This window comes from Ceratocystis lukuohia (assembly GCF_044167205.1).
Source record: "Ceratocystis lukuohia strain C4212 chromosome Unknown Supercontig3_pilon, whole genome shotgun sequence".
NCBI classification, from domain to species: Eukaryota; Fungi; Ascomycota; class Sordariomycetes; order Microascales; family Ceratocystidaceae; genus Ceratocystis; species Ceratocystis lukuohia.
The window spans coordinates 2,717,418-2,731,670 of NW_027263522.1; the positions used below are offsets into that span (position 1 = coordinate 2,717,418).

The window sequence follows — 14,253 nt, forward strand, 5'->3', positions numbered from 1 at the left end:
TCAAAGCATCAATGGAAACCCAAAGCTGACTTATTGCACAAACAGTAACAGTAATGCAAAGACAGACGGTATAAGCCTCGGGCACAAACAGGAGCAGTGCAAACACAGCCCATAGAGCGTCAGAGCTGAAGCTGGAGCTGAAGTGGCGGCAGCATGGAAAGAAAAAGAAACTTGGCGTCGAGTGTCTGATGTTTGAAAGGCGATGAGTCCAACATGGGTTCCGCGCTCTGTGCTATGATAAGCCGCAAGTTCACCCTGCCCAACCTAACCCATAAAGCGGAGAGTCCCCAGCTGATGCCCATTTTTAATGTTGTTGTATGCAGATAGCACGTACGTCCAGTGCACAAACATGGTCTTTGCTTGGTCTTTTGATCATTAGCCTAGGCCACAAAACGCCCGGGCTGGTTGTGGAGAAGCGTAAGAGCTAGAATATATACAAGAGCAAGAGAAGATAGGTAGGGCTTAAACAGGGCACAAGGAAATGCCAAGCAACGGCCGAAGCAGGCTTGCAAGGAGAGCACGAGACGAAGGGTTGGGCGACAGACAATCAGTAGACGCAAAGAGAGATTAGAGTAGGTGTAAAGACACAAACGTAAGTCTTTGAAATAGAGAGCAGGCCTAGACTCGGCAGCGCTTTTTGAAGATGATTGACAAAAGCCCAAATGCCAGAATCTCTGTCGCTTTGCATCCAAGCCATATATCAATTTTTGATGTCCGAGTGTCCGCATATGCCTACTACGGATTATGAAGATTGGATGCGTATTTTGTGCGTTGTGCGTGCCTGCCTATATTTCAGCGCGGGGCACTAAAACCCTACCTGCCTACGTTCTTTCCGCGCACCAATCTGCTGCAAAATAGTGGTTAGTTAGAGCTGCTCGGCACGTATAGCACTTGCTGTTATTGGATGTTCTTTCCTATTGATTTGACGCATTATTTTTTTGGTACAAACATAAAAATAACAGCAAATGGCAACTGCCAAATGCGAGCAAAGGCACGTGAACTTGTCCAGGCAGGCCCGTTCGGCTTAATGCAGGGTTTATCCCCGCAAAGCCTCAATAATTATGTGCTTTCGCATCAATTGTAACAAGCGACATCCAGAAGGGCGTGAAGAGCAGGCAGGTTGGCTAAACCCAGAGTTCAAGCCTCACGTTCTCTCGCTGACGATCAAGAAATCTGACGGTTGTCTTTGGTATTGAAAGATAAGCCGAGGCCCTACATTTAGCAAGAAGAGCATGGGGCAACAGGGCATCTGTTGACACTTATCCAGCTCAGAGCGCCCGAATAGTGTGTTGATGGCAACTGTCTGTTACTTACAGTAGTTTTAGGCCTATTTGAATTGTCTACCATTGCCAAACGTTGAACAAGCTTGTCAGGAATGGCTTGAAATCAAGCTGTTCTTGCTAGTATCTTTGAGATTGTTTATCAATACAGATTGTCCTCCCCTCCTTTCAGCCAATAGGCTTGCAGCAGCTGCAAAATCTCTTAGCAAACTATTTGTCCATGGTCTTTAGTAAGTTATCAATTAAGGCAAGCCACTGTGCTTTAGTGCTGTTTTACTTCTGTTAGTGTTCTATATGTCAACAGCAGCAGGGCACTAACGGATCAGCAACAGACCAATACGGCAAGACAGTAATTCGGGTATTTTGGTGCCTATGGCTACCCCTATCACTCGTACGCCCCCCCCCCCTCCCCCTATGTCTTAGGGCCACTGGCCAATTAGAAACCTGTTAACTTTAATTCTCGCCTTCTTTTCCTTGCCCTTTAGCATTCGCACCAGAAAAGTCTCGCTCGTTGCAAGCTATCAACAAACGGGAAAATAGCCGATCTATTTGTCATAGAAATTGGTTAAAGGTACAGGAAAACGACTTGTTGTAGGCAGAACAAGAGCTCCCTTGTGCCGTTATCATGCGGCTCTACAAATTGGAACTAATATTCAGTCATGTTTAGAGTTGATAGAAGCTGGACAACGAACTAGCATATGGTCCATACTGTCAAGCTTTCTCGAGTCCGTGTCGATGGCGAAAATGAATTGAGTGTATATCTTTATTTTCACATCTTCGCATGCTAGTCCTATACATGTGATGTCTCGGTTTACCGGATTTTATTTATAATCTCATCAATTTGGCTATAGGAAGCCTGATTACTACTATCCCTACTGCAAACTTGAGGTCATGTCATATTTCGTTCCTCCCTATTCTTCCTTCCGTTCGCCCTTTAGATTACTATAATGTTCCCAGAGGCGCCTCGCTCAACTATATACGTTATGATGGTGTGGTTATCGTAGTACAACATAACGCGCCACTTGCCGCTCACAGCACCCATGCTGAAGAGTTTTTCTTTCCGGCGTTGTCGCCAAGGAACGAGATAATCAAGATCAAGACCCTCCCTATCAAACCGCCAACCTGGACCCGGGTATAACTGTGCTCTGGAGCAGAAATGCAGATCGTCGTACGAATGAGTTTCTTCTTTCTCCTCAAAGAGAGGACTGCACGAAAGTCCAATAAGGCTGACGCCTTTCATCAAAGCTCCAGTCTCATCATCCCATTGTGGCAGTTGTGTTTCTACAGCGAATGTATAGCGGATATTGTCATTACGTCCTTGGCTGAACTTGTTTGGCACTTTTGTCGGAGTTAACATGTTCACACATCCAGTGATGTTGCCCACAATCACCAATGATAACTCGGGAATGGTGGCCGTAAGATAGACCCGGGGATTGCCAAGCGCAGGATATTCCCCAGGGCGTGAAAGTCCGCCATACATCACCATGTCCTCGGCAATGTCTTTTGTGTTAGGACTCATCACTACAGCCTCTTTAGAAAACCCTAACAAAAGACGAAGTGGGGAGCCATTCTTGTATAATTCTGTTAATTGCTGTTCCTTCGTTGTAACCAAGGGCATGATTTTCCGCCTCAGAAACGCAACCAAGTCTTGATGAGATTTCGGGTAGAGTCCAATCTGAGTTACGGATGAAAAGGCAATTCGAGGCCCTTCGATATACACTCGGGAGTGTTTTAGCTTTGTCAGCCCTATTAGGGGATCAATTTCACTCAGAACTTCCTCATTGGGGTATGGGTCGTTATAAGTCATAGTTGTTAGGATTTGCTTGTCAACAATGATTTTACCGTTTTTATCACGTAATGCGACAGTGTCGTTTTCGACGCGGTTGATAGATTCGGGGGCCACGCTGTAATCATCTGTAGACATCCGCAAGAGTTCTGCCGCCATGGCTGCCGTTGGATGCGCTCCTACACCCGTGTCCGGCTCTCTGATGGAATCCTGAATCTCAAGATTTTGGCTGTGCGACTGGCCCATTTCATCTTCCTCATACATGAAGCTCAAATCAAGGCCTTGAAACTCTTCGAACAAAGATTGACCGGCTGGTATATAGTTCGTGCCCCAAACTGAATTTCGCAGCTCATATATTGACGCATCTGTTTGTGTAAGATCTCGGGAGCTGAGATCTAGGGAATAATTTGAAGGGGTACGGATTCGGTAGAAGCGTAATTCCTCTTGCATGGGATAGGTCATAGATTGTTCAGGATCGATGGGCAACGGAGTGATGTTAAGAATTCTTTTGCTCCGGTTGATTTTGTCGGAGCATTTGAAACGAGAAGGCTCCATAGTAGACGTCATGGCTTCCTCGTGAGAAGAGCAGGGGACGAATATGTCTTCTGAGAGCGCTGTAATAGACCAGATACAAGAGACTCCACTACAAAGAGTACAGGGAAAAGTGGCAAGTGAGGGTGCGTTAGTATACTGAGCTTTACAAGACTGGTGGGGGTCAGAGTAAGACCTCGAGGTTTTACTTACGATCCAGCCCGCAGCAATTCGTGGTAATAACCAGGCTTAGTTCCTCGCTCCCAAATATCGGCTACCCATAAATAGCCGCCAAGTGCTCCAACAAGAACCTTGATTGCGAAGCCCTCTTTGTCTTCTATAAATTCAAGAGATGGAAGATGTTGCTCTACCCGTTCTCTGAGAGAGATGATGATGTATAAGTCCTCATTACTACTGTTTATGAACTTGGTCTGAGAAGATATACTAGGGCTTATTACTGGAAGACCCTTCGTGCCATTACTGGCAGGGGCGAAGACAGTGACTTCGTGGCGATTAGATGATATGGCAATAAGTCTTGACTTTTGGTGGATCGCAATGCCCCATGCAGACAGGCCCACATTGATTCGGTATATTGGCTGAGGATAGGGTATTGTGCCATTGGGATTTTTTGGATGCCTGCCTTCATTGGCGAGAAGAAAGCGGACATATTGTTCAATATGGCTCGTATCATAGACAACTACATCACCGTCATCGTGTGAGGTGACAACAATTTCCATAGCACCAAGAAAGCCCGTGGCGATAGTATTTGCATCGTGGCACCGTATCGAGTCTTGGTGACCATGAACTGACATGGCTTCTGGAGTGGGGCAAGAGTAGAGAAGAAGATCTGCCTTGGCAGGGATGAGTTGGGTGAGGTGGGTACGAGGCCGGTAGACGTATAGCCGGTGGGACATAGCAGCAAAGTATAACTACATATTGAACTAGTAAGCATTGGAATTCTAGAGATGCTGTGGGGTAGGATAGCAAGAAATGGAGAGAAACCTGTCGCTCAAGACTTACATTGTATGCTTGCGATAGCGCCGTTAGGTTGTTTCGATTAATCTGTACCCGGGGGATTTCAGGTGACTGGCGGTCGGCAAACGAAATAGCCCTGTTCATTTGTGCAAAGTATTTGCCATCTCTGCACCAGCAATTGCTATCATCACTTTCGGCTTCCTCAGGGTCCACGTAATCATGAGTTTCCTCTAGAGCGAGCTCGTGCATGTCGTTGACATCATCAGTAATTTGGAACTCGTTTACACTGTTGCGTACGGGACGCACATTAAACTGCCATGATTGCCATATTAGTGAGTGTGCTTCGAAATAAAAGAAGGAACAATTAATTGAGAGAAAGGATAAGACTGGCTTGAAAGCATGATATTGGTCGTGAAAAACCCAGAATGGACGCCATTTAGTTTAGTACAGTATTTAATGTTTCACGACGAAACTATGTATACATACCCTGTCTTCGGGTAGCTGAGTGTAGGCTGCGCTGACGCGCAGCTTGCCAGCTATTGTCGGCATTTTGAAGCGATGGTCGAAGAGGATGAGACTAGAAGGATGTTGAAAGTGTAAGATTGAAAAGACAAGAGATAAAGAGCGAAGGATTTGAAATAATAAGAAGCAGATATAATAACAAATGACAGGTGGATGTATTTGCAATGTTATGGAGGAATAGCTAGAAAGTTTTGTGATTGCGCAAGATGACTGGGATGGATAATGTGGAAAAGACGAAGTTGAGGGGGGAAAAAAAAAGTCCAGGACTGCGGCCTGTTATTTGTAAGTTTCGGGACCTCAGTCTGACATCTTGGGCGGCCAGACTACCCCAAGTTTAACCGATGGTAACTGTATTTTGCAGCAATGATGCAGAAGTCCCACTTCCGTTTGCCCCGTGTGCATACATGCAGAACCGAATCTCTTACCGAAATTGTAAAAAAGGTCAGGCATCAAGAAGTGTCAGTCAGATTAAGCCTATTTTCATGAAAGAAGATCGGGGTAGTAAATATCAATGTGAAAGGAGGAAGTGGAGACAGAAGTGGAGACAAGAATCGGAAAAGCGCAAACGGAAACGGAAACTAAAAAACAAAAACAAAGCTAGGCCAAAGTGGAGACAAACAGCACATGCATAGGCAACTACTAAATCAACATAAAAAAAGCCCACCCCACCAAAAAAAAAATATCAAAGATAGCAATCCAGCTGCATACCCAGGAAACTTTAGTCATAATTATTCGTTTCTTCTTCTGCAACACCATGGTTTATAACTCAACAAAAGTGGCACTGAATACTATCGAATAGCCGGCTAAACGATCATTAGCCAACAGGCTGGTTTGTTTGCCACTTATCCTAGCAGCCTAGCTCCAAATGGGGCAGATATACCGGCCCATATTTAGTTGGGGTTGTAAACGCTCCATCGCCTTGTACCACAAAGTCTACCTGCAATGTCAACTTCGACCCAGGTCCGGTCGCCAGTGGCTGGATAAATCCCATTTGCATCTGAACTTGCTGCTGTTTCTGTATGTGGTCAACATACTCCGAGTCCATCGATGTCACTGAGATGTAGTTCCTGCGACCCATAAGACGCTTTAGCTCACGCTGATTGCCGCTAGCATCCGTGTGGAAGATCTCCATCATATCTTCCTTGGTATCAGACACTTCATGCATCGACTTTTGTCCGTTCTGTGGCACATACAGCGCCTTGCTGTTATGCAACATCTTTAGAGCGTATTGCCCCTGGGGCTGGGCCACAATAGGCGACGTGATGATTTGGTACATAGTCTTATGATCACGGGGTCGAGATGGGTCATGAACTAGACCGGCCCCGCAGCAGTTGACATCTAGAATTGCGAGCATTGTTAGTGAAATAGACCTTTGTGTTGGAGGCAAAAAAGAAGGAGAAAGAAGAGAACAAGAGAATGGGAGGGAAAGAGCTAAAAGTAGGATAAAGCATACCTCCTGATAAAAAGGTCATGCGAAGGCCCTTTTGCTGTGCGATTCCTTGCAAAGTACGGATCAGATAGGTCCTCTCCAGATCCTTGGAGTCATGAGTCCACAAGTCTTTGAGCATTTCAGCCATGTCCAAGTCGCCAAATTGGTTGAGAACGCCGCCCATGAAACCCTGCTTTCCAACAGCTTTCTTAACGTGCGAAAAGCCATGAGCCACAACCTCCTTGCCGCCAACAACACCAGCAACGGAGCTAGTGACTTTACCCAAGATATTGTATGTCGTATTGACTGCCTTCTTTCCCGTCGCCACAGCACCAGCCAGACTTTCCACAGCCTCCAGACGGGGGTAAATCAGAGGCACAGATATCATAAAAACACAGTGCTGAATCGTGGATGGAAGACTAGCAATCTTAGGGAAAAGGCCCTGATATGTTGGACCAGCCATGACATGGGCCATGGTCCGTTCTGAGCGACAATCAGTACCTACAACCGCCATTGAGGGGCCAAGGTACTTGATAAAATGCCATCCCTGTCCAGTAATGCTGAAAAGATCAAAGTCGTTGCTCACATTACGCAGGATTTCGAGAGAAGTGTGATGCTGGAAAAGCAGGTACATGTCAAGAGCCACGCGACCAATGTTCTGGAAGATGGCCGAGTTATGCATGTAGTCAGGATATGACCCATAACCATCGAAGCTGAAGGGTTAAGACATGTTAGTAACCTGAATTTTTTCTTACCCCCGCCGCCATGTTTTCAAACAAAGATATCAATTAATCACTCACATGTCATGATCATCCAGTTGTAGGACGTGTGGGATTTGAGCAAAAGCCTCCCTCAAATACGGCTGGTCAAAATGGCTGGTATAGTAGTGGAAGTATGCATGCGAAACGTCTTCTTCATGGCGGGCTGTCCACTGAGCGGTCTTGCGGTTATCCTTTCCACTTATAGAAAGCCATTGCTTTAATACTGGAATCTCCTTCCAGAGCCGATCGCCGTATATTTGAGCACCCAATCCCAGCTGGACGTGGTAGCCACCACAGTCAATGTTTCGTTGCAGAACGTCTTTCCACATGAATCCAACGCCCCCAAGTTTAGAGCGCTCGTTTTGGGATGTGGATGGTGAAAAATCATTGCCTGAATGGGCAATGAACCGCCAGTTAACCTGGGTTTTGCCTGCAACCACAAACTCATATCTTGTACATCCCATGTGCGACGTAATAGCATACGTCCATCGTTCTGTGCCATTATCTCCCATGGATAAGTTGACCTCATACTTGTAGAATTTCCATTTTTGGTGTTGGGAAATAACTTGAGGCATTAGTTGGCGGGGGTTCGGAGACAAATCCATGCTTAGATGTACGTGTATGGTGGGTGGCTGGGGCGAGTCTGTCACAATAAGAATACTACCATACCAGATGCCCTTTTCAATGTCCATATTAGTATACCGCAGATAAGGACCAAAGTAGACACCATTGGTAGGCTGGACCTTGTACATATCAACACCCGAGCTAGGCGGAGGCCCAGAAAACCCTGCGGTGCTGGGAGCTGTTGAGTGCGCAACGCTCATGATACTCTCGGCATATACAGGAGTCTGCGGGGGGAACATTGGCGAGGCTATCGACTGTTTTCCAGTTAAGAGAGGAGAGGCAAATGGATTTCCATAAGTAGATGCCGTTGGAGATAGGGGCGCCACTTCATGACTGATAGGGTTTGGGCCTTTGGGGAACTCCCATTGGGTTGACTGGGTAGTTAGATGAATGTAGTAATATTGGCCCGAATTTTGGTCTAAATGGGCAATCCAACCTTCAGGGAGGGGGGGTGGTGACGAGACTACAGGTAGTGGTGTACCAGTGTTATTGGTGGCATCATTGGCAAAAGCTGGATGGTTAGAGAGGCCAACCGAGCTAGAAGCAGCAGCAGCAGCAGCGGCGGCGGCAGTCAACTGGGCTTTTGAATAGGGTTGCTGCTGTTGCTGTTGCTGTTGCTGTTGCTGTTGCTGTTGCTGTTGCTGTTGCTGTTGCTGTTGCTGTTGCTGTTGCTGTTGCTGCTGCTGCTGCTGTTGATGCTGAAATTGCTGGTTTCCATCTTGATGATGCTGAGAAACGGCATGCTGATTGGTTAGAGGTTGTGACTCTTGGCTTTGTGGCTGGTTCCCATCTAGCCGAGTGGAGATGAACAGCCCAGCTTGGGCTGTAGCTTGGGCTGGAATGGGCTTGGGGGCAACTATTGACGCCTGTGAGTGGCTTGTCGTAGCAGCAGTAATAGCAGATGAAGATGCTGAGCCAGAGGAATTATTCGCATCAGCAGTAGTAGTACTATTAGGCCTCTGTTGCTTCTCTTTTGGGTATTTCGAGCGAGCTCCGGCGGCGTTCAGAGGAGAGTAAGCCGGAGGCGGGGTCTTCGTGCTGAGGCGCTGGAAATCTTGCTCTAGAACACTGACTTGGAGATTGGAAGACTCTTGAGAGACAACTAGCGGCTTACTAGGGGCAGCGGAAGATGTGTGTGATGAACTGGCGACAGGGGTAGAGCCCTGATACACCGTTGGTGGGCCATGGGGGCCTGCACCAGGGATCTCTGTTGGAGTCCAGGGCCTTAATGCGGATGGCTGTTGTGGGGCAGCACCGTATTGAGCCAGTCTTTGGGAAGCGGCAGCACTTTGTACAGAATGGGTTTGTAGTGAATTCAAAGCGGTGGCACCAGGAATACCGCTAATAGCGTAGTGGCCTTCGATGCCCCCACCAGAAATTGCACCAGGCTCAATAACTGGTGTCTCAGGAGGAGGAGGAGAACCCCTGCTTGCCTTAATAGTTGAGATGCTAGCAGTTGACGCGAAGCGGTTGACACCTCCAGAATCACCCGTCAGGTTTGGGAGTGTAAGATTACTGAGTGAGCTGCTAGTAAAAGCCGCTGAAGAGGAGGGTGTTCCGCTGCTCAGTAGAGCAGGCTCGGGATAGAATGGCTTTTTGTTTACGTTAGGATACCCGGTGGCTGATGCTGCTAAGGGCCGTTCGGTAGGTTGGCTTTGATTGGTTGAGGCAGTTAGAGGCCTGATATGCGGCTCATCTCCCGCATAGATAGGGCTTGAAGGGCCTGAAAGAGGCTTAGGTGCAGCTCCCCTCCGTTGCGCTAAACCAGGACCCCGATATTCAGACGGGCTATGAAGGCGGGGCGACGTATCGTTGTGATTGTAGCAGCTCGAAGCAACAGACGTCTGAATGGGAGAAGGCTGGACTCTGGAAGGAGCTGGATCTTCTTCATCCGGATAGGGAAGAGAAATTATGTTGGCGGAGCTCAGCGCACCGGGAGGGAGAGGGAAGCTTGGCTTGGATGAACTAGAGAACGGAGCCGGCGGAGTTGAGATGGAAGCCGGAGGCGTGGGATACTTGTAGCGGTCCTGACCAGCAGGCTTGGGACTCTGGGGCTTCTGGATGCGGAGTGGCTCGATAATTGGGCTATCATCGTCGGGGGTGTGATTGTTTTTGGGGCGATTAAGGAAGAGCTCTTCATCAGGAAGGTCCCTGCTGCGTTCCATGGCGATAGATGTATGGTCACAAGTCCAAGGGGAGCGAGCAGAAAGCAAAGAGAAGATAAGATGGCTTTGGTGGGGAAAACGTCGTGACGTCTAAGAAGCACAAAGAGGTCGTCAAAGATGGCCGCAAATTTAGACCACGCAAAGCAACAACAGTACAAAGCAATGCGATGCAGGGACCCAAAATGGCAGAAACAATAGAATATGGCAGATATTGGGCTGCGACGAGCAGTGAGGAAGTCTTAAGCTGCGGATATCAACAGGCAAGAAGAAAAAGGGATAAAGAACGAGAGAATGAATGAAGCGTTGGCAAGCTACGAAGTAGATAAGATTGGCTACGGCAAAGTCTCACAGAGAAGGTAAAATAAGGGCCAGAACCACGAGCCTTGGTCAGGAGACCATGTGAAAAGAGATGGTAAAATAGATGAAGGTAAGGCCCGGCGCGTACAGGCCTGGGCATGAGCTCCTAAAGTGGGCTTTGAGAGGGGTTATTGGGATGACTGGAGTCAATGAAGCGATATCAATGGGTGGGTGGGGGTGTGAACGGGTACAGACCAACGTCCTGTCCTGTCTTTGTTTCGTCTATTGGAAACGGGGTGAGGGGAAGCTTGCTTGCCCTTGCTCTTTTTTGGTCATGCCAGGGTTGATAGGCGGCCTCGGGGCAGACTGGCGCAACCAGAGACGACAGCGAGCAAAAGAAAAGTTTTACTTTCACATACGAGAGCTATGCAGCTATGCAACTATGCAGCTATGCATGTATAAGACAGATACTATTGCCAATAGGTTATGGGAAACAACGATAAAACAGGCCTCCAAGCTGTTACACTGGGACGAATAAAACTGGGCCTCGATTTGTAAGGTAGGAAGGAGCTAGAGTGACAACAGTTGCCTATTGGCTTGTTTCATTGAAGTTGGTCTATTATCGAAATGAGAACAAGCTTCCTGCTGAAGATGTGCGTACAACTGGCAAGAGCCATTTGAGAGCTATGACAGCTTTCTATTTCTTGGCTGAGCTAGTAATTCCAAGGGTTGGACGTTGGACCCCACATCAGTATAGCGGCTGCTTAATCGAGACAGTTGATTGGCTCAGGCCTACTTTTACTGGGCGCTTAATTTTCAGCATAAAACTGGGCGCGTAGTGAAGATGAGGTGAAGGGAGAGCCATAAAAAACAAGGACAACGGTGTTCTACACATTTAAATAGTGGTAAAAGAGTAGAAAGTTTATGGGTTATTCTGAGTGAGCGCCTCTTGAACATGATGACAAATTTTGATCATTAGCATTATAGGCCTGATTTATTGTCTATTGCGCTGCCTACAGCAAGCTACAGAAGCCTGGGTTCTTTGACAAGCCAAATATAGAGCTGGGATCTAACTCTTGCTCTAGAAAATATTGAAGGCGTAGATGACAAGGAATGGCCGTCCGGGATGCTCGGTTTCTTTGAGCCAACGTGAGATCCATTAAAAATATGTTGATGTAACGGTAGCCAAAACTGCGGTGTGGTTAGGAAAAATAGAGAAGATAACGACATATCTGGATTCACTTTGGCTAGATACAGAGGAGGAATACTAAAAAAAAAAGGAAACTGCGTTCAACATACAACACCGAGGATTCGCATGTGGTCACCCACCATACTACTGGTTCGGCGCTCTGTGGCTTGACTAGGGGGGAGCAGACGGGACCCCGTATTTTCCACAGGCTGTGGTCGTATGTTGAGAAAAATCGGTCTTACTGGATATTATAAACAAAAAAAAGGCTCGGATTTTTTGTGCATGATAGACGCTTGCTTGGAAGCATACGTGGTCAGCCATGTGCAGAGTCAGCCCTGATCGGTAACCGATCCGGCGTCGTTGAGTCTCAGTGATTCCCTTAGACGGTGAATAAGTTCAAGTTCAAGCCTCGACGTTCTTGGGCACTGTGAAGTCTTGAGACAGTAGGCTAGCCAGCTAAAGAGGGTTAGAAGGGCGCGGATTTGCTGGTTCTTGAGATGATGGTAGTGGGATGCTGGAATGACGGGTTCAGGGCCGATTTCAAAGACTAGGTCAGAGCGAACTGTCCAAAGACCGATCACCTGGCAGTGACGGTGGGACTCTCAAAGCCACTCAAGGTGACTGGGTGGAAGGACTGCAACAAGGCTCCGTCTCTAGAGCTTTGGCAGCACGCCCCAGACATGGCGACCTTGAGCGGTACCACGCCCAGCTCAACCATCAGGACACGGAGACAAAGTGCCAAGTGCGGAACTGTGGCAAACCGAGGGACCTTAGCAATCCCTGTGAATGGATGTGCAACGCTATGAAGCTTCATAGAGAAGGTGACTCTTGCAAGTGCCTAGCAGTGAAGCTCGACCTGAAATGGAGGGCGTGTTGAGTAAACACATAACAGGGGACGGGACGGGCTATCACGGAGAGATGTGAGGCGCCCGGGTTTGCTTAGAGATTATTCGCGGGTACATATTCTGCCCTTTCCTTTCCTTTTATTTTTCTTCTGTTCTGAAACGACTAGGATGGAGACCAATGTCAAGATTTCCTGGAAGCATACGTGCCTCTCTTGCCAACCTGGCGGGCAGCTTTACAGAGTTCCAATTCTGTCCAGCAGCCAGTCTAGCGTCGTTTAATCTCTGGGATTCCCATAGACGTTGAACCGGATCAAGTTCAAGTTCAACTCCCTCGACGAGCCCTTTTTCAACCGGTGAGCATGTAGGTGGGCAGACGTAAAATGATGCAATAGCGAGTAACTAGTAAGTGGAGATTAAATATAACCAGCAAACAAAGTAGCCACACACTGATAGCGGAAAAGTCGTGTAGTGGAAAGCTTGGACTTTTGAAAGCTATAGGAGGTCCTTGAAGTCGAGGTGCATCCACAATTACTTCTTACCTACAAGTGGCGTCAGAAGACAACGCCATTCAAGCTTCTCCCGTCTAAAACATGTTGTCGTACTACTTTGGAAAACCTAGTAAGTACATGCTAGATAGAGCAAACGAACAAACAAAAGAGCTATACCCCAATCCTAGAGAATGAGAAAGTAAAGAATGCCATGTACTCGACATGTTGGTTAGCTAACGCATACTTTGAGGGGTGAAATGCAATCCAGGTGCGCAAAAGCTATGGCTGAGGCCAACTCATGAGAGGGCTGCCATGCTGCCCCAACCGTGGTTTAGTGAGGAGAAAGGCGTCAAGAGACGACAGGCAGAAATTGAGAGGGCCCTGCTAATAGCACTCGCCGTGGACTATGACGGATTGGAAGACGTGGGCGGCAGAACAGAGTCAGGAGAGACAATTGTTGAAAACAAAGTTACCCTAAAAGAGGGCACATAGCTCTAGGAAGATGGATGGAAGCGGCAAATTCAGGGGCGGTTGGTGCTTCTGAGGCATCAAGACGAGTTGCGGCTCCCGGGGACACCAGAGATATCTGGCCTGGCCGCGTCTGAATAGAGGAGCAGTGGACAACTGATACTACTAGCTTACTACGCCATAGTGTCGTGTTTACCCAGAAGAAACAACAGCTTGGGCCTGCATGGGACTATACAAGCCCCGCTAAGAAATCCACCCTTAAGACATAGAGGAACTGATGACTAGCCTCCCAGCTCTCAGAGAAAGCCACAGGAGACGCTCGGAATTTAAGAGCATCTGGCCGCCTGGTATTAGCAAGTTTCTCCCAACCGAGATACACTGTCGTATTGTTGCAGACATACATGAAAAATAGGATGCAATACAATATGCTGCAAGCAAGCATGAGTAGTCTTACGTAGTTTGCTCAAGGGCAGCCGTGATTCTCTCGTCAAAACTCCAGGATCGCACTTGCAGAGGGTAATCAATCCGGGACCATTTGATCTCCGCCATTCTAGCAGAAGCTCAACATCGGTGTTATGTTCAGGCAAACCTATTTTGTAGCCTTGGTAATTCTAGTAGACGTTGATACATTCAGCGTTTCGTCATTACTCTTCCAGACATCTGGGGTCTTCAAATATCCATCAATTAATGTTTCATTCTGAGAAATCGTGCTAGATCTAGGAGAGAACACTAAGAAATGAAGAGGCTATTAGGAGAGTGGCACATGAATATATACACAACTTACTTTGGATTCGACGTAATGTTAAGTGATGTATGTATAAAGGTTCATAAACACTATGAACTACGGAATTAATTTAAATGCTTATTTGAAAGAATGGTTTTATTAATTATTA

The 14,253-nt window shown here is 47.3% G+C and overlaps 2 protein-coding genes across 2 annotated transcripts; both read right to left on the reverse strand.

The window, feature by feature from the left end:
* Nucleotides 1-2,214: 2,214 nt before the first annotated feature.
* HOO65_030685 (CRT10 domain protein) lies at nt 2,215-5,121 on the reverse strand (the record flags this gene model as incomplete). Its single annotated transcript, XM_071001858.1, has 4 exons — nt 2,215-3,709; nt 3,811-4,526; nt 4,618-4,884; nt 5,059-5,121. 4 exons carry the CDS (start codon nt 5,119-5,121, stop codon nt 2,215-2,217), a joined length of 2,541 nt encoding a protein of 846 aa, XP_070860364.1.
* An 820-nt stretch (nt 5,122-5,941) lies between these two features.
* HOO65_030686 (WW domain-containing protein) lies at nt 5,942-10,073 on the reverse strand (the record flags this gene model as incomplete). The annotated part of the gene is made up of 3 exons (XM_071001785.1): nt 5,942-6,432; nt 6,548-7,236; nt 7,324-10,073. The coding sequence occupies 3 exons, from the start codon at nt 10,071-10,073 to the stop codon at nt 5,942-5,944; spliced, it is 3,930 nt and encodes a 1,309-aa protein (XP_070860365.1).
* Nucleotides 10,074-14,253: the final 4,180 nt, after the last annotated feature.